A 19,485-nucleotide genomic window follows, 5' to 3' on the forward strand; every position below is an offset into this window, starting at 1 on the left:
TATAGTGCATGTTTTATAATAATGCATTTCACTACATGTTCTATCATCTTCTTTTACACAACGACTCTTAATACTCTCGATTTTGCAAAATAGAATTATCAAACCAATACCGCTTGTCTACACACTAGGTTTGCGTGCAGAATTGTACATTCTATCCTATTTCCTCATTCACCAACATTCTATTCATAATTGATATTGTAATACTTGTACATGTACAACTATATACAGGCCACTGCTTGGCCGATGTTATGGCTTTGTTGAAAGGGACGTAACTTAACTAATGCCATGTCTCTATCAACAACCAAAAGATGAAATAATGCCTGCAAATGCTTGAAACTAGACAATGTGTAAACGTTATCTCACAGTTGATAAAACCAGGTTTAGCTAATGTCGCTTGCTTTTAAAACAATGGTTTCATAAACTCGAAATTTTTACAATCTAATCGTGAGATTAAATTTACAGTGGAAGCTTGTAACCAATGGTTGCAATGCATTTAAGAAACCTAACGGAGAACAGACATTAGACATTTCTAGACTATAACTAAAACTCTATCTTCATCTTTTATGAAAACCTGACCAGCAGGTTACAAATTGCTATAATTAAGCAAGAAATTATGGTAATACATGATGTCATACGATGATTTATTATATGGAGGCAATCATCATTTTTTACATGTAAATATGTTGTTAGATAAATGCAATTCTTAAGTACAATAGAAACAATACCGATATATCAAAGTACTCAATCAGCTACAATGTTCTGAAGTACACATTTTCTGATTCTGAGAACTTATGATATGTTGATTTGGCGTAAACATCATGGCAGAGAGCTGGCTGCATCATCGAGTTGAGGAACCCAGTGATCATCTAGGGCCAGGACGACTTTCTCTCGCGAGTTTTTCACGAATTCTTCGAACTTCTAACATCAGTTTATGTTCACCTTCATCAAGTTTCTGACGGTCTGATCGCAGCGATGCTGAAATTAATGAAATAAATGATATTCAAATAGAATTAGATAACACGTTTAAGGACTGCATAAGAGGGGCTGCTCATAAATTGGTTAATATTTCGCTTAATGTCTTAGTTAACAAGGTTGCCACTTGTATTTGACTTGCTTTTTCTCCCGACTTTTCTCTCACAATTCCCCGACATGCTGTTTTCCCTGATTTGATCTGCTTTGAATCCAATCAATTAACGCAGTCAAATACGTATTACATAGGCGGAAACTGTTTGATTATCCGCACGATCGAGCAGTCTCAATAAATTTCCGACTTTCCCCGGATTTTTCGCTATTCGCGAAATTCCGACTTTTCCCAGCTTTCCAAGTAAGTAGCTGTAATCTCAATAATTAGCGTGTGTATAGTTAACTCGGTTCACATGGTGCTGTGACTACTGCAAAACAAAATGTCTCGAAACTAGGTCCCTGAAAATGTCATCTTACACGTCGAATGCACTCACGATAAGAGGATGATGACGAGGTCACTGATTCGACGTCACCGTTGTTATTTTCATCGTTCGCCATATTTTGCCGCAATTCCCGTAAACGCTCTGATCGAAATATAGAATTTTTATCGTATCAACAAAAATTAATAAGTAATAATGTTATCAATTTCACTTGATACTAGAATAGAATGTTGAAGTTTGAATACAATTACGAGTACTAACCAAATGATTTTTGCAGATCTTCCGAGTCATCTGATTCTGTAATCACACTACGCGCACCAGTCCCACCGTACACGCGGTTCACAAACTCTTGCTCTTCAGAATCGGCGAAAGCCTTCTACACAAAATAGATTTTAAAGCATAGTAACTTACAAGGAAATGTCAGGAGCAAAAACCAATAAAATTCTCAAAACTAAATGTGACGCAGGTAGAAAGAAAAAAAAAAACCACTCGATCAACTTTTAAACCAATCATCAATAACCACACTAAAGAGATATCTCAACTTATCTCTGCAAAATAAGCTTCTGCATTATGAACTATGCAAAAAACGCTTCCTGATTTTGGATACACTTTTTCCTCCCTGCTAATTGAGGCTATGGACATTATTATCTATATTTACTGTGTAAACAGTTCGTAAAATGATGAAACCGTTTAATTCAAAATGGTGTAACATTGGCAATTATTTAGTCAGTGGTAAATAGATAGATGGTTAAGTACACAACAGGTCAACTGCTAATTTACAGTCTGCCAATTCCTTGTACATGTATATCGTACGAGGTGTCAATTGTTTAATGGCTTCTCAGAAGTAGGGACTGACTTCATTAACACCTCTGTGGCTTCACCAAGCTTTGTCCAAAAATTATGTCACAAATGACAACAATTCAGAAATTCAAATTCTATTTGAAATTGGTATGAAATACATATACAATCGCTGGCACTATTGCACTCTGCAATTTGTGTATTCGCTTGAGGATATTTTCATTTTAGCATGATTATCTATTGATAAATCAAGATGTCAAAAACTTGTTTGTTGCCATTATAGTGTCCGTAGAGTGGATAAAAAGGGTCGGTGCCATTCATAACTGGTGCGTAACCAGGACAAGTCGATATTCCTGGTACAGGTATGACGTAATCGCTCTGTTGTGTAAATGTAAGCTTATTCACACTCTTAAATTACCACATGCCTAGGATTATCAGCTAGTATGTTCTATTCCGGAAGGTGTGGGAAGTGAACATCCTCCCAGGTCATACCAAAGTCAAGTAATTGGGTAAGAAACCACCTGCTTCGATCTGCATAAACCACTAATTTGATAAAAGTACAATTCCCCGTAAATCTAGCTTTGTTGTACCTTATGTTCTTTGACTTGATCCATTAGATTTTCAATCTTTCGCTCCATTGCTGCATTTTCATCGTATCTCTTCGCCATCTGTTGTATGAATAATTCATGAATTAAACCGATATTATTGTATTTCAGTTAAATGCCACATTTACTGTATCTTATTCAGGGCTGCCAAAATCTGAAAAGTGCTATCAGTAACAAATTAAATTTTTTCCTGTAACATTCCAACGTTCATATTAATCAATAATAAACAGTAAACAACCCTCAGTAACATCTTTTGAATTTCTGTATGCATCAAACAAATGAAATCAGTATTCCTCTTTATAGAATAGTAACAAAAACTGAAAATCAGGAACAGTTGGCAGCTCTACTTATTGTATTTGCATATATTCCATTACCTGTAATAGTTCGCGTTCGTGTTGCATTTCTTCCAAGCGATGTCGCAATTCCAGCTCGTTCATCATTCTACCGTCCATGGCTAATTGCTCGACATGACCCAATTCCTTTTGCATCGCCTACGATGAGAATAACGATAATATCCAATATCTCTAGCCCTTTTCAAAATGAACTAGATAATGGTTAACAAGGGTAAGTCATTTTCTAGTAAATATAAAGACATAATGACTTCTTGATAACGCATTTCTCTTTTCTTAGTAAACCAAAGTATTAAAAGAATATACAACCAGACTCACCCTTTTGTGTGGATCTCCGACATCGTCCGGAATGAATTCGTGGAATTTTAATCTACGCGATATTTCTGCCTCTTTATCAATGCCATCCGCGTAATGTTTCTGGCCGAATGTTGATTTAAGGGCCTCTCGTTCTAAATCCTATAGAATAATTTTGTTAGAAACTTAAGCAATGATAAAGATGTAACGAATAACACGTTGAAAATAGTCAAGCAGTGAAGTGAATAAACATGGTTTTTTATATGCCGCAAAACTTTCTGTAATAAACAAAGAAACTGTCAGTCTAACAGGGTGGCCACTTTTATTTGACTTCTATTCCCTGACATGCACGTTATTTTCCTTGACTTGATCTGCTAAGAATCCAATCAATTAACACGTAAGATATAGATGTAAACTGTTTGATTTCCCTAAATTTTCCCGGATTTTAGCTTTAAAAAAAAAATATTACTGATTATACTGATTATTCCGTGGCTTTTTTTTAAAAAGAAATTTCCCTGATTTCCAGGTTAAGTGGCCACCTGGTCAAATATAATTATTACCTGCTGTAACATTTGTTTCTGCAACTGCAGTTGCATGTTCCTGCTTTCCGCTTCGTTGATCGCATTTCTTGTCTCTTGGTCACGAATCAATTTCTAAGAAGAAAAGAAATAATCATAATCTTTATCATTCTGCATTTATTGCCCGTCGATCGATAAACGACCAACCTTGCTCTGCAATTCATCGTCCAGGCGTTTGAGTTCCAGTTCTTTCTGGCGTTGTTGATGATGCATGAATTTTCGTCGTGCCGCGTCCAACAGAGTCATCTCCTTCACTTTCATTTCGCGATTCATTGCCTGTAGTCTAAAACAACAACATTTTCTATCATTCAACCCGAAAACCAAGTCCAAGAATGAAAGACTCCATTAAATGCCGTGATTCCGATCACAAGCCACCTCAGGAGTTTTACCTTTAGCAAAAAATTGTGAGTTTAAACTCGCATTTATTTGCAAGTAGTGCCTCATGTACCCTCATTAAAAGGCTTTACTGTCTGTCACACTCATTGATACGTGTAAATTTTGTATCTATACTCTAAATAGTTGTTTATTTCGACTGTGGGCTTATATGCCTTCTGCAGATAGTTCATCATTTTATCTAGTTATCATACATGGTGAGGCTGAAGTGAATCAGCGAAATCGATCGTGCGTTGGATTACATTATTTTTCAAATGAATTTTGTTTTCGTTGTGGCGTCATCGTTCATTCGACTCTTTTCCAAAAGTTTTACCTTTGTCTTTGCTCAACGAGTTTTTCCTCCTCGTCTTTGATCATCAAGCGTCGTTTTTCTTCGGCATCCATCAGCAACTGCTGCTGTCGATACCAAGCCTCCTCCTCATGTCGATGGTGAATCGTTTCTTGTTGTAGTTGCAGCGACAACTGCCTGAAAGTCACCAATTTTGAATACCGGGTCATAGATTTCATCCGATAAGACCATTATCTAGACTCCACCATTAAACTTGAAAACAATTACGTTGTCAGAAAAAACGAAAACAACAGACTACAATGATAAAGTTGCCAGCTGATCTTGACTCAAGCAGCGAACTACGGAAAGCCCATGCTAATGAGGACGCATTAATCTACAAATTCTGCTACCGAGGTAGGTGGAAAATTGATGACGGAACATATGGTAATATGACCACTCGCATTCAGCAATGAAATTATCACATCGCAGAGGGCTCGTTTTGGCTGGATCATTTAGACAAATCATCGGTCCTTTTTCGTAATAAATAAGAAGAAACTTTTTTGTAGATTGTCAGTTGTTCATGAACTTGGATAGAATAAAAGAAATATCTATCATATTGTGCCTAGAATCAAAGATAAAAAATATGTTGTACCTTTGTTTCAAATATTCCATTTCCTCTTGGCGTAGTCGCTCTCGTTCTTGTATTTGGTAGTCAACGATGAATTTCGGGTATTTGTTGAATATCGGGTACTGGCCTTTCGTTAGCGGCTGGAACGGTTCTAACATTCGTTTCGGGTTGATCTCAACTGGCGACGCGGATTCGATGCGATACGCTTCCTTGATAACTTGATTCAGATCGACCGCGTTTCGATTGTGGAAATAATACTAGAGAACGAGAAAACTATCATTCAGAACAGATTTCCCATACCCTTTAAATCAATATCCAGCCAACTAATTAGACAAATGAAAGACGATACTGCAATAAATAGGTACAGTATATAATAAATACAATGTCTGTGTCAAAAAATCTTGCTTTGAATATTTTTTTCATGGAATTTATGATTCATGATGAAAAAATAAGAAGTATAGAAAATAAGAAGGACCTTGAGACTTCGTCGACAAAATCATGTTCCACAAGACACTTTGGGAAAATAATGAACAAGAGCACTTCAGGTTAGGCTGTGGGACAATGTAGCTAGAGTTATTAAGTATTTTCTTATGCTATATACGGCGCACACGATTAAGTGTTGTTAATAGCCGTACCTTAAAATCATCGATTTCTGTACAGTTCAGAAGAGCACCGCGTGAACAGATAGAGTATGATACGACTGACGTGAGCAGGAATGACGGGTGATTACTGATGACGTTGTCCCACATTTTCAACCATTCGTCCTTCGTAAGAACCTCGGAGAACGCCGTTTCCAACAAGGGCCACGCATAAATCTGTAAGAAACGTCTTCACGTTGATAGACGAAAGCCAAATTTCAAGTTCATTTCAATTTGTAAAATGACGATCATACCTGAGAGGTGACTTTATATTTGACGAAATGCTGCAACAACTCTTTATCATGATGGGCGAGCAGGTTTTCCACCATACTCAGCATATTGATTGGTGGGTTTGGGAAATATTCGAACCAATGTTGACACCAATTAACTGCAATATACAAGAAATTGCAGCCTTTAACTAACATAGGGATCAGTTCCTCAAAAGTTGGTTAGAGTTAACCAGTGGATAGTTGACATAGTGACAATTAAAAGTTCATTGTAACTATGGTATTCATCCGCTGGTTATCTTCAACCAACTATTGAGCACCTGAATTTAAGTAGAAAACTTAGTGGTTCTTTGTCGATATACTTTATTCCGGTGTCGAGAGACTCACCGAGTATAGAGGCAACAACCTCAAAACAGACAAGCTGATTGTTCTGACACAGTTTCACGAAAGGAAACGCGAACAGCGGTAAATACTGCGTCTCACCGAATATCGGAGACCAATGAGCCATGGCTGATAAAGTCCTACAACAGATGAAATAAGATTTGAAAAAATTTTATGATAAAAGTTGAAAATCCGGGATAGGTGAAAATTGGTATGAAATGCGGCGTTGAATTACCGTTGAAGCACTCGAAGCAATTTGCGACTTTTGATCGGGTATTCTTGGTGAATTTTCGTATACGAGGAATGGGTTCCTTTATCGACGAGTGCGGCGTATGCGGCGTGGTTCTCCGGCAGACGCAGTAAACTACGCCAAATGAACATGCGATACTTCACCGGATATTCGCCGTATCCTTTCAAAATTCCGAGCAGACGCTTATGATTCAGTCCGGCGGGTAGCGACTCCTCGGGCTATTGATGAGATAAGAACTAGACAAGTGTAGTTTACAAATTTAGGAAAATATTGAAATTCTTCGCATTTGTTATTTTCTGCAAGGCTCTTTTGTCATTATATTATCACTTGAATTTGCAGGTACTTTGCAAAAGAGACTAACTAACCTCTTCAACGGTAAAAACTTGAGGTATTTTAGAAATCAACGGTTTCTTCTGTTCGTCGAGTTCATCATCTTTCGAACTGACAATCTGCACGAGTGGCGCAGGCGGCTGAAGATAGATTAACATTTCTTCACTAACCAAGTCAGAATGTTCCAGGACCTTGGACAAGTATCTTTGAGCATAATAACTTTTTCAATTGCTAAATAATCTATTCGTTCCAAAGCACAAACCTTATTAATCTCGGATGTTAGTGCGTGCACTCCGAGCAGATTGATCGTGCCGTCTTCGATCACGCAGACGACGTACCGTCCGTTCGGGCTGATCGATGCGTTCATGATTCGTTTGTCGATGGATCCAATATCGAACAACAATTTACACGTGACGATATCGATAAACCTCATTATCCCATCCTGGCTAAGGACTCCGAGTACCTTCAAGCAAATATCAGTAACGTTCATGTTCATTTGAGACAAAAATCATTTTCTATGTTCAGTGGTAAACCACACAGATCCACATTATTTATGGTACTTGATCATTACTATCAGTCTGCAACAGCAACCAGATATGCTCTCAGGCCAATTCTACATAATCGTGATTAGTTACCGGCATCATTTTCATTTTACCTGTTTTCCGGGACAGCCGAATAATTCGGGAAGAAATCCCAACTGTTTAACGCATTTCACTTTAGCTGGCAGCTGAATGATGTGCTGCATTTGATGAGTTTCTAAGTTCCAGACATGGATAAACTTAGACTTTCCACCAGCAGCTAAAAGTCGGCCGTCTCTATATGAAAAGAGAATTATTATAGAGAACTCAAGGAAAAGAAAGTCAAATTCAGCGAACATTCAAAACAGCAATAATATGTCACAATCATAACCCAGTTTCAGTTATGAATAAATAATGTAAAATAATCTTAGGTATTTATCTTAAAAGGGTAATGGAACGAACCTAGAACAAGCAAAATCCTTGAAGTGCACATCACTGTCAGGAACGGGTAACTGGTATTTACAATTCAGCGTTTCTGAATCCCAGCAAAATATTGAAAAGTCCTTGAAACACGTCATTATACTGTTACTCATTGGCAAAAAGAAAACCTAAAAAATAGGTCATACATATATATTAATTGCCCAGAATTGATATGTACTTGACTGTTTTCCCGAGCGTCATAATCAGGAACTTAAGAGATTAAGGAACATGGTTTGTCGTGTCATTTAGATGGCAAGACTCATAATGTGATTCAGTAATACGTTAATACCTTAACAATGCCAACGTTTTCTTTGATGTTCAATTTTCGTTTACGTTGGAAAGTGTCTAAATCCCACAGCTGGGCCGTATCCGCAGAGCTTGTCAGGGCATAACGTCCCGATGCGTGGACCGAGATTGTATGTATGGCCGACTCGTGGCCTTTCATCCACGCAATCAATTCCTTTTTCTCTGAAAGTGAAAATAAAACGAGGATAACATCGTCAAATCCACTAAATCCATGATCCACCAAATACATAAAGTAGGGTTTTTAAGGAGAGAATTTGAATTTTCACAAAGTGTCCGAATCACTTTCATATCCCAATTACAGTGACTTTTCCTAGAAAGGTATTGTGTTTATCTTGGTAAACCATCAATTATGGGGTTTTGCAAGCAAATTCTTATCCTATACACTAACTAAACTCGTTTTCTAATTTGGTAACTGCCTACAAAAGAAATCCTGGTCTCAATTGTATGGATTTAGGTGTAGCTGCTGTACGACTTCAAACATTTCTAATTACCTATTTCTCAAAATTAAAGGAGTTTTGGGCATTTTGTGCAAACTAAATGAGTTTCATGCACCTTTAAAAGCATTTTCAGCTCAGGAATTTTCAAGGAATCAAGGAGTTGTGGCAAAGTTTTTCATCGATTCTGTCTTATTCCTTACCTGCGTCAAAACATTTCAGAGTATAATCTGACAGAGCAACGAGAAATTCGTGTCGTCGTCTCAAACTGAAAGCCAAAGCAGTACATGCCACGCCGGTCTTCTGAACCAGCTCAAATCTGCAAATAAATTCCATGTCAAAACATGTCAGTCACCTAATCGTTGATGGCAAGCTATTACTCGGATAAGGTTATAGGTGGGCTCTGAAATATCCAACAGGGCGGCCACTCTCTGCCCATTTATAAATTTCTAGGATTAAAATGTTACAGTTCATTCATCTTTCGTTGAAATCACCAATCAAGACCAATTTGAGGTATGTGTTCAAAAGTTTTAGAGAAATATACCCAAAAAATCGATGTCAGACAAAAAATAGACAATAGGCATAGTAACAAGCTACATCAAGAACAGTTCACATGATTTTTATAAGAGAACTCAGGAGGGGCACACAAATACTCTTTTTTTTATAAGAAGAATGAAAAATTATGACTCAGTATGCAAGAGAATGCCATCTGTTTAGTATTGTTTATTCTATTTACCTATTCCTATTGAGATCGAACTGGTAAATGCTGCCCTGGTGATCACAAGCAAGAAATGTGTCGCCTTCCGCGTCGAACGCGCTGTGGAGGAATCGAATATTTCTCGACGGGTGCGATAAAGAGCTCGGCACGGTGTTCGAAATTGTAACAATAATTCTGAAAAACAATCAATTCAAATGAAGGGAATGAGAAAGTGTTGAACGATCGAAAGGCAGACTCTTGAACAAAATAATCTTGTTCATTTTCGACAATTTCGTTAATCTCACCCGTCGTAAATTGTTGGGTTCGGTTTTCTGCACCAAATTTTCCCCGTTGTCCTCTTACACAGATCAACAGTCTGCATGTTGCCGTTGCATCCGCGGAAATCAGTCTGTTTCAGGGATTAAATGAGTGATTTTCGAAAGTTTCTGCTTTTTAAACTCGGCGGGACTACTGGATGTTTCACGCGTCTCAGAACCCGGTGGCACCTTTTAAATTCAATTCAATTTAATCATTATTGATCCAAAATCCGGATAGGTCGGATGATATAGCTTATTCCATACTATATATCGACCCCGTATAAAGTATTTTTCGGATGATATAACTTATTCCATACTATATATCGACCCCGTATAAACCTAAATCTTTTAACCCCAAATTCCGACGTTGTATTTCGATACTCAGTAGAGTTTGCGATCCATTGACATTTTGCCACGTCTAGTTTGAAGAAGAATCCCGTAAAATCGCACTGTCATTCCTTATACATCGAATCGATATTTAACAGAGTAATACAGAGGAGGTAGCGAACTGACCGAGCAACGAAAATGTCGAACGATATCGGTGACTGGTATCGTAGTATACCGCAAATATCCAAGTACTGGTTCACGGCTTCGATCGTGCTACCCCTCATCGGAAAACTAGGACTCTTAAGCCCGATACATATGATCTTACATTACGATTGGTTCATTCATCATTTTCAGGTAGGCCAAGATTGCTTCATTTTTTATACCGGGTAGTTAGGTTTGGGACCGAATTAAGGATATTCGAATGGTCGAGCGGAGTAAATGCAGGGGCGGATGGGGCCCGGCCCGGTTTTTGTTCCCAAGATAACATTATTGTGTAGTAATTTTGTGTTGGAATGATTCTAAAATATAATTACCACATAATAAAAAGTGAGATGATATAACTGCTGTTTTGTCTGAATTATTGTAGACTACTGAGTGTGTAATGCATTTTGAATTCACTGATTTGACTTTTTTTTATCTTGTAGTTATGGAGACCAGTTACGGCGCTTTTCTATTATCCAATCTCACCGAATACCGGCTTCCACTATCTTATAAATTTATACTTCCTTTATTCCTATTCAACACGACTTGAGACTGGTAAGTAGCCTAATCAGTTAAATCCTGCCGGTTTTGAATGTCTATTAATCTGACAGCAAAATGAAGTGTAGATTCAATGCATATCATATGATTGTCTAAAAAACCGATGCTTGTTTCTCCTAATCAGCTGTGTTTCATTTTGTAAACTGCAATGAAAGTTCTTATCGGATCTGTTATTGGTTAGCTTGATCACGATATTAAAAAGTAATGTACAGGGTACCCGGTAGATAAGCTGCCTGGTCAACTTTAAGCTCAGCAGTAAATGAGATACATGGTATCAAATTTTTTAGCCGTATAGGCCTACATATGTAATAATCAAATTTTCCATTGTAATTCTTTTTTTCTAGGTGTATTTGATGGTCGACCAGCTGACTATCTTTTCATGCTTATTTTCAACTGGATCATCCTAGTTGTATCCTTTTATTTGAATGAATAATTTAGAAAATTCTCTGTACACTGAACATTGTGATATATATTTTACAGTAGAATCTGCTTTATTCGGATCTTCGCGATCGAGGAAATTCATCAGTTTTTCAATAGGCCCAGGTCTGAACATCATATTTACATGAATTTATGTAGTTTTAATTCATGTATATAGATGTAGGTGGAACCTAAATATTATCTGGATTCAACTGATCCGATTAAGCAGGTTTGACTAGAGCACCAGCGACATACACCCAAATTATTATATTATTTCTGTTAAAGAATCTATATTAACCAAAAAAACTAATTTACATGGAATATCCTTGACGTATTTGTACAGATAATAGGTCTATTGGCTGAAATTATGGTAAGTAATTCTTAGTTGCTGATGTACATTTCATAGGCCTCAATCAAATATTCTATACCTGTGATCAAAATCATTAAAACATCTATATCGCTTGATAATTGCAGTTATTGATGGACCCGATGATTCTCAGTGTTTTATATATTTGGTGTCAGCTCAATCGCGATCAAATCGTACAGTTCTGGTTCGGTACACAGTTCAAGGTAAATTGATGCTAGATCATCGAAACAACGATAGTTTCTACTCTGACAAGCAGCGGAGTCGAACACCGCCTTATTGTTTTTGGACACGATGCATGCAGAATATCGATACTGTCGGCTTCTAAGCATTTTCATCGTCCTTATCGTTCTCAATGAAAATCGGCTCGTTTGCGAGGGGAAATAGACCATTTTCCTAGGGTGTTTTCCTTACTACAGTGTATTTCAATTGAAACCTTTCTATAAGATAATATATTTAAAGATGAAATTTATGCTGGATCTGTTTGATTTAATGGTACGTGATTTGTTTTCAGGCGATGTATCTTCCTTGGGTACTTGTTGGATTTAATATGATCATTCGAGGCGGGTAAGTAAAGTAAAAGTTAAAAATTCATATTTGAAGTGATGATATCGGTCACTAGTAAACTGTATGTTTTCATTTGCAAACTTTGAATGTGAACCTTTGATATTTCTGTGGTTTTCAGAGGTTTGATGGAGCTAATTGGAATTTTTGTCGGCCATTTGTACTTTTTCCTTATGTTCAAGTATCCGATTGATTTTGGCGGCATGCGACTTCTGCATACTCCGCAAATTCTGTAAGAGCGAATTTCCTAGTAGCAAATTACATCAAGAGAAATAACTTTAGAATCCATCTAATTTTTCCTTCCTAAATTTCAGATACAAATATTTTCCGAATAGGAGAGGTGGTGTATCCGGGTTCGGGCAAGCGCCAGAGGCCCGTCGCCAGCCCGATGCTGTTGATAATAGGCGACACCGGTGGGGCACTGGATTCCAACTAGGCGGAAACTAAATCTCTGATATGAAAAAGAAGAATGTGAAGCCATCTTAACAACCAAATTCAAAACTGTCGAGGATGCTAAACCATTTTGTAACATTTGGGTGCCACTGCCTACTACTTACTACCAATTTATTTTCACGACCTGCTGTCTTTGACGTTTCTTACTACTGTAAATTGGTGTAGTACATATGCCCAGTGAAGTGAGACTTGTGTCTGCACATGTATTATATGACTGCAAAGATTTTGAGTCTTTTTAAGAGCCTAATATTAATTAATTTATGTTTATTCTGTAATGAGAGTTTGACTTGCACTCTAAAGTTAACAAGTTTATGTAAATCGATGCAAATTATGTCCAGAACGCATTATCCTGATAGGATCCATGAAATAGTTATAATCATTGAATATTTACTGTAGATTTCTTATGCCTGGTTTGAACATTAGATTGGGACTATGGTACTACGTATATGTACCGACTGATACCTGGACTACCAGTAGTTTTCTTCAAAAGATATTTTTGAACTTAATTTGCGTTGCTTTCTTCACGTTGTACATAATTTATTTCTGCGTTGTATGTGAAAAGAAAACGGAATGTGTGTGAAAATGATATTTTAAATGAAAATAAATTTGAAATTTATTGTTTAAAACATTTTTTGTTGTAATATTTTTTGTAGAAAATTCATAAAAGATTTTTTATGAAAACAAGGAATGCATTTTCCAATCGGGGGTTAAGAGTACGTATGATATATTAGAGACACTGGATTAATAGGTTATTATTTTGCAGTACCGGTGGTATTCAAGCCCGTAGCCAGGATTTTGAAAGGGGTGTTCTTAGATTATAAAAAGGGCACTTTTTCATGTCTGTATCCCATCATATGCTTAAAACCAGAATTCTGTAGCTATTCCCCACAAACAATAAAAACAACTGAATTTCAGTAGTTTTGGCGAGGTTTAATCTCTGGTTTTAGCGCGGGGCCTTTGGAGCGTTTAACTATAACGGATAATCGACTGATATATCTTTAGCAACCGGAATAACGAATGTTGGTTAGGCATTACAACTCCGCTGAGCTCGTCTCCGCTGATCTCCCCTGCCAGGATTCGACCTCGATTGAAACTCGATACCGACATCGTACATTTTGACATTTTCGCGGTAATCTGAGACACTATCAAAATATCAATATCAAAATGGCGTGCTCAATTAACGCGAAAAGCAAAAACCTCGCCTAATTTCAAACATAGGCAGCCTCCTTTAAGACCCCATAAATCAGTATTTCAATATTTGGTTAGTATTCGTATCATTAGTTAAAATGGCGAAAAATATTTCATCTTAGATATTGCGGGTAATCATGTTTCTGAGGTGAATCTAGGCGCACATGGTGAAAATCAGTCAAGCAAGACAAGTTGAAAAACTTTAAAGGGCCAATGATGAATTGACTGACCAGGGCGGATCCAGGAATTTAGAATACCGAATATGGGGCCCAAAACTTCAAGAGCTGACGACAGTCATCTGATTTTTCTAGACCATGGGCTTGGGTCTTGCTGTATTGTGGGCCTTATGTTGTTTTGCCTTGTCTTTATGACTTTATTCTGTTTTTATCCGGTATCAGTTTTAATACTCTCGTTTTAATTTGTAGATCTGTTAAACCATTTTAAAAAGAATTGACATCAGAAACAGTGAAAACAGTGTAAGTTTATTTCATCTTTTAAATGTTTTCATCAATTTCAGTAACAGATACAATTCATCTATTCATGTATCTTCATTACTTCCTTTTATATTTGATGTTGAACTCAAAACCAAAACCTAAACCGTAGATAGAAAGCCCTGGATAAATGAACTACAGATTGGAGCGAACAATTTAATTAGTAAGTTTGAATTTTGAATTTGATAATTCTGCAGTTATCTAAGGAAAGAAAACAATCTTTGATGTCTATCATAGTTATCACTACAATGGGAGCTTGGATTCAGCAGGACAACAAGGAATCAGTGCGTTACAAATAAGACTATCTAGGAATCAGCGCAAGACAACCAGGATCAGTGCTTTACAGTAATACTTTGTCGGAGTCAATACAGGACAAGGAATCAGTACTTTACATGACTTTGTTGGATTCAATACAGGACAAACAGTGCGTTACAATCAAACCTTCTTAGATTCTATGCAGGGACATCAGGAATCACTATTTTACATTAAGACTGTCTTGCAGGACAACAGGATTCACTGAATGGAAATTCAAGATAAGTTACAATTATCTCTTAATTTATTGGTTGTTGATTTGATTTTAAGGGACCAGTTTTATAGTGTTTGTTATAAACCATGTTTTGAAATGAAATCTCGGCTTTATCAGTTTATTGAATCCATTCAATTGTCTTTATATCAGTGGTGTATATTTGGTGAGGGATTAGTTCATAGTTGGGATTGTTATTTCAGCCATACATAAAAGAATAAAGCGGGTTTTCAGGTTTTCTAAATTGATACTCAAATGAACATATTTTCAAGATGAAACTGGTCCCTGATGTCAATAACACAACTGTTATCATCATGTTCCTTCGCCACAATTGGATGTGTTCATAATTTCTCTAGATTACGCTGCTGTAGATCTCGGACTGTTTGAACGGTTACGGATACATGTCACATTGTGTGCAGTTACAGAGAACAGATCACTGCATTACTTCATCCTGTGATCGAACAGTAATTTGTTCTCTCATCTTCTCTATTCCCAACTAAAACATCGTAACAGTTCAACTCATCTAACCGCGGGGTTCGGGGAGGGTGGTTTGAGGGAGGGTGGGAGGGATGGGGTCTGGGAGGGCGGGAGGGAAGGGGTATGGGAGGGTGGGAGGGAAGGGGTCTGGGAGGGAGGGAGGGAAGGGGTCTGGGAGGACAGGAGGGATGGGGTCTGGGAGGGTGGGTAGGGATGGGGTCTGGGAGGGTGGTGCAGGGATGGGGTCTGGGAGGGGGACGGTGGGGTAGGGATGGGGTCTGGGAGGGTGGGGCAGGGATAGGGTTAGGATTAGGGAGGGTTGGAGTGGTGGGGTCTAGGAGGGATGGAGTGAGGGAGGGTGGGATGTAGGGGTGGGCTGGGGAGGATGGGTGGTGGTGGGATGTAGGGATGGGCTGGGGAGGATGGGTGGTGGTAGGACTTTGGGGGAGGGGTGAAGGGTCTATGTGGGTGGTACTGTAGGGTTTAGGGAATAGGTGGGTGGTAGTGAAGGTTTTAGGTGGGTGGGGATTTAGGGTCAGGTACAGTCGTGGTAGCTATTTTTAGTCTTGAACTTCAGGATATTTCAGAAAATGTGTCCCATTTTTTATTGTATTCTAATAACCAATAGGATTAGTACAAAACACCTTAACTTTTAGGCATCATCACACATGACTTGAATACGTAATTTTACAATCACTACGCATACAGCAAGCTGGTTAAATGGACTAGTTCCATTAGTTTTACCCGTTTTTAGCGCGTAATTGCCTTCTACGAGACCCGGGTTCGATCTCCGCGGTTAGTGCGCGTAATTTCACTGTCACTTCTCTTAAAATCGTTAAAGAGATAATTGCCCCTGATTTTTGAATGGGCACTTTTCAATTTTCTATGCCGTTATTCAAGTTGGCCATGAATGAGTAATTTACTTGAATGATTTTAGAAACTGCTCCCTGTTTGCGATCAAAATATAGCTTAATGAGCAATCGACAATTATTTATGTAATAATTGTTGAAAGCTGGTGGTATGCTGCTTCTTTTTGAATACGTTGCCAGCAAGTTGTATTTTACTTTCTTATGTGCTATCATTCGAAATACAGGTGGCAGATTTGAAGACAAATGTACTGTTTATTTTTAAAGGAGAGCATGGAATGTATTTGTATGAAGTGATTTGTATTGTAATCTATGGAAGCGTTCTGGGGACGTAATTTATAAATAAAATAAAAATTTTATTTTCAGTTGAGATATATCTCAACATAAAATCGTTTATGATTAATAGATAGTTTTGCTAATTTAGTTATTATGAATTCATTTACGATTACTAAAAAGTTTTCCCAATTTTATTTTATTTTCAGTTGAGATGTATCTCAACATAAAATCATTTATGATTAATAGATAGTTTTGCTAATTTAGTTATTATGAATTCATTTACGATTACTAAAAAGTTTTCCCAATTTTATTTTATTTTCGCAACAAACTCAATTTTTTTTTCATTTTTCGTAAATGATTTTATGTCAAGATGATAGGCTTGTTCACGTGACGAAATTTAGACCAGTCTAGATTTGGTCCAGTCCAATTTAGCAGTACGCGGCACAGATATCACTTTTTGAAGATAGATAAATATCCATAGTAGTTAGTTATCCTATTATTTTCACAAAGAGGGAACACATTTTCTGAAATAAACTGTTCAATTTATAGGTGGAACAACTGTACGATTTATAAGGGGAACAATTATGACACGTATTGACTAAGACAGAGTGACAGTTGTTCTATCATACATCCAGCAACTTTCATATTTCTGAATAGATTCTATTGGCATCAGTATATTTCAAGCTGAGACTTCTTGTTTTCTCAACAGAATAAAAGGCCCTGTGAACTAATCATACTTATATCAGGAAATATTTTTAAACCTGATCTAGTTTTACCTCGAGTTCTTCCCACTACTTTTGAGTGAGTAGTTCACTTATAGAGCGCATTTATACATCTTAGTTACGAATCTAAGAATAAAGTTGCAAAGCTGATAACGGGTTTCTGCCTTGCTGGATTAAATTTCGTACTTAGAGGCGTACAAAGGTTTAATCAATATCAGTTCAAAAGAAAGAACGGCTCTTTCAAGGAGCGCCACCTAAGGGTCAACTCACATACTGGAAGCGCAATTATACATCTTAGTTATGGATCTAAGATTATTTTTGTGATGAGAATTATTTAAGATCTTAGTGATTTATTTGTATGAAGTGTGTCAATTTTTTTAAATTAACTTCGTTTTAATGTTATTGCGTATGTTGTTATGATTGTAAATACTGTTTTCCCTCCATATGGTTGGAGTGTAGTTAATATTCGTATTCATTGATCACAATGCAATCAAATAAATATTTATTGCTTCCAAGTTAACGAGCTAGCTTTTGGACCAATGAGACTTACGTGTGAAATATGTTCCTTAAGAAAAATACGATTCCAATAAAACCATCAGGATCCTTAAGATCTACAAATGCTGTATTTTAATGAATCACCATTATGAAAGTGCCGTTGAGCCGCAAATTTTTTTCGTAAAGATTTATCGCTCTGGCGTTGAAGAAAAAATCCGCCTTGGATTGAAAATATTCAGATTTGTACAGTTCATAAAATCCACTTGTCCACAAGCCCGCGCTGGTATCTATGGTTCAAAGCGCTAAAGGGACATGCCAGTTGCTAGTTGCTAGTTGCAAATTGCCAATTGCTAGTTGCCAAATGCTTGTTGTCAATCCATCCACTAGCGCCACCTCAATACATGTAGGTATATACAGGTGCGAGCATCAGTCGGCTTCAGTACGTCACGACCAAGTGCGCAGGTACATGCGCAGCTTTGCCACACGAAAACTTGCAGGACCAATCAGATTGCTCGTTGTATAGTCGCTGGGGTAAATTTCACAGAAGAACTGTAAATGGGAAAACCCAGGCTAGAATGAAACGGGATTTCTGATTGGCTAATAATGACATCATCTAAGCTGCGCGTGTATGTGGGCACCTTGTCTACCTTATCTAGTGTTGCAGGGTTTCGTACCATGGCAATCTCTATGCCATCAGGTTCGAATCCCTACCGGGGGAAGATGGTTTTATACTGGGTATCATCTTTTGATAATCATGCAGTAAATAACAGAAATATACGGCCAGGTGGCGCTAGCAGATGAACAAGCAATTATCAATAAGCAAACTAGCAATAACTAAACTAGCGATAACTAGAGCATATAGCAATTAGCAACTAGCTACTGGCATGTCCCTTAAACACTTCCATATGAAACAGAAGACAAATTAATTCAATACGGATTTTATCGCTTCCAAGTTGTTCTAGGACGTGGAACCATTAATGCAGAAAACAAGTTATCGCTAGTTGTTCAAAATCGCGGAATCATTAAAACAGAAAACCCGTTATCGCCGCTTTGCAACTATATTTCTCGTTCCTATGTATGAAAATTACAATATAGTCAAAACGTAGAATAACCTGCGCAAATCCGAGATTACATTTTCAGACTAAATGTTATTTTTTTCGTCATCATTGTGGGATTCTCTACGTGTTTTATTTAACATGGTTAGTTTTATTTCACTTAATGACAGTTAGATTATTTTGCTATTTTTCACGATCATATCAGTTTATATGATAGTTATTTCATCCTCCGTAGTTTAAGTTTTTGAAATTTTATCAGTGCTTCAATTTGTCAGTTTATATGATGTAGCTCTTTGACGTTTGATCGATGCATTATTCCAAACTCTAATTAGTTCCTTATTTTTGACATCATTAATTGGTACAGGTTGCGAACCCATTCGGGGTGTAATCTTAAAGCGGGCCGCACACTAGCCTCAAAGCCGCCACAACAACCGCGACAATTTTTCAGCAACATTGACGCCGAAAACTGTTCACGCACACTACCAACAACCACGCAGCTTCAACCGCTGCATCTCACTATTGTAGGTCAAGTGGCCGATGATTAATCAATGAACGCGATGTATGCCCAGTTAAACTAAATCCGGCGGACACTCAGGCGAACTTGTCGCCTTGC

At 37.4% G+C, this 19,485-nt stretch overlaps 2 protein-coding genes across 2 annotated transcripts; one reads left to right on the forward strand and one right to left on the reverse strand.

The window, feature by feature from the left end:
• Positions 1 to 330: 330 nt before the first annotated feature.
• Positions 331 to 10,019, reverse strand: LOC141901332 (TBC1 domain family member 31-like). Its single transcript, XM_074788513.1, has 22 exons — positions 9,884 to 10,019; positions 9,618 to 9,773; positions 9,085 to 9,200; positions 8,431 to 8,609; positions 8,124 to 8,269; positions 7,799 to 7,958; positions 7,406 to 7,606; positions 7,179 to 7,283; positions 6,799 to 7,031; positions 6,570 to 6,703; positions 6,210 to 6,343; positions 5,953 to 6,132; positions 5,342 to 5,574; positions 4,735 to 4,887; positions 4,176 to 4,311; positions 4,011 to 4,103; positions 3,475 to 3,612; positions 3,181 to 3,297; positions 2,792 to 2,869; positions 1,665 to 1,779; positions 1,458 to 1,547; positions 331 to 975 (listed from the first exon to the last, which is right to left on the reverse strand). The coding sequence occupies exons 1-22, from the start codon at positions 9,958 to 9,960 to the stop codon at positions 863 to 865; spliced, it is 3,087 nt and encodes a 1,028-aa protein (XP_074644614.1). The 5' UTR covers positions 9,961 to 10,019; the 3' UTR covers positions 331 to 862.
• Positions 10,020 to 10,290: 271 nt separating this feature from the next.
• LOC141901718 (derlin-1-like) lies at positions 10,291 to 13,570 on the forward strand. The gene is made up of 8 exons (XM_074789148.1): positions 10,291 to 10,576; positions 10,867 to 10,978; positions 11,326 to 11,390; positions 11,742 to 11,768; positions 11,873 to 11,968; positions 12,277 to 12,329; positions 12,448 to 12,558; positions 12,641 to 13,570. Exons 1-8 carry the CDS (start codon positions 10,421 to 10,423, stop codon positions 12,771 to 12,773), a joined length of 753 nt encoding a protein of 250 aa, XP_074645249.1. The 5' UTR covers positions 10,291 to 10,420; the 3' UTR covers positions 12,774 to 13,570.
• The last annotated feature ends 5,915 nt before the right edge of the window (positions 13,571 to 19,485 follow it).

This window comes from Tubulanus polymorphus, chromosome 3, assembly GCF_964204645.1.
Source record: "Tubulanus polymorphus chromosome 3, tnTubPoly1.2, whole genome shotgun sequence".
Classification (NCBI taxonomy): Eukaryota; Metazoa; Nemertea; class Palaeonemertea; order Tubulaniformes; family Tubulanidae; genus Tubulanus; species Tubulanus polymorphus.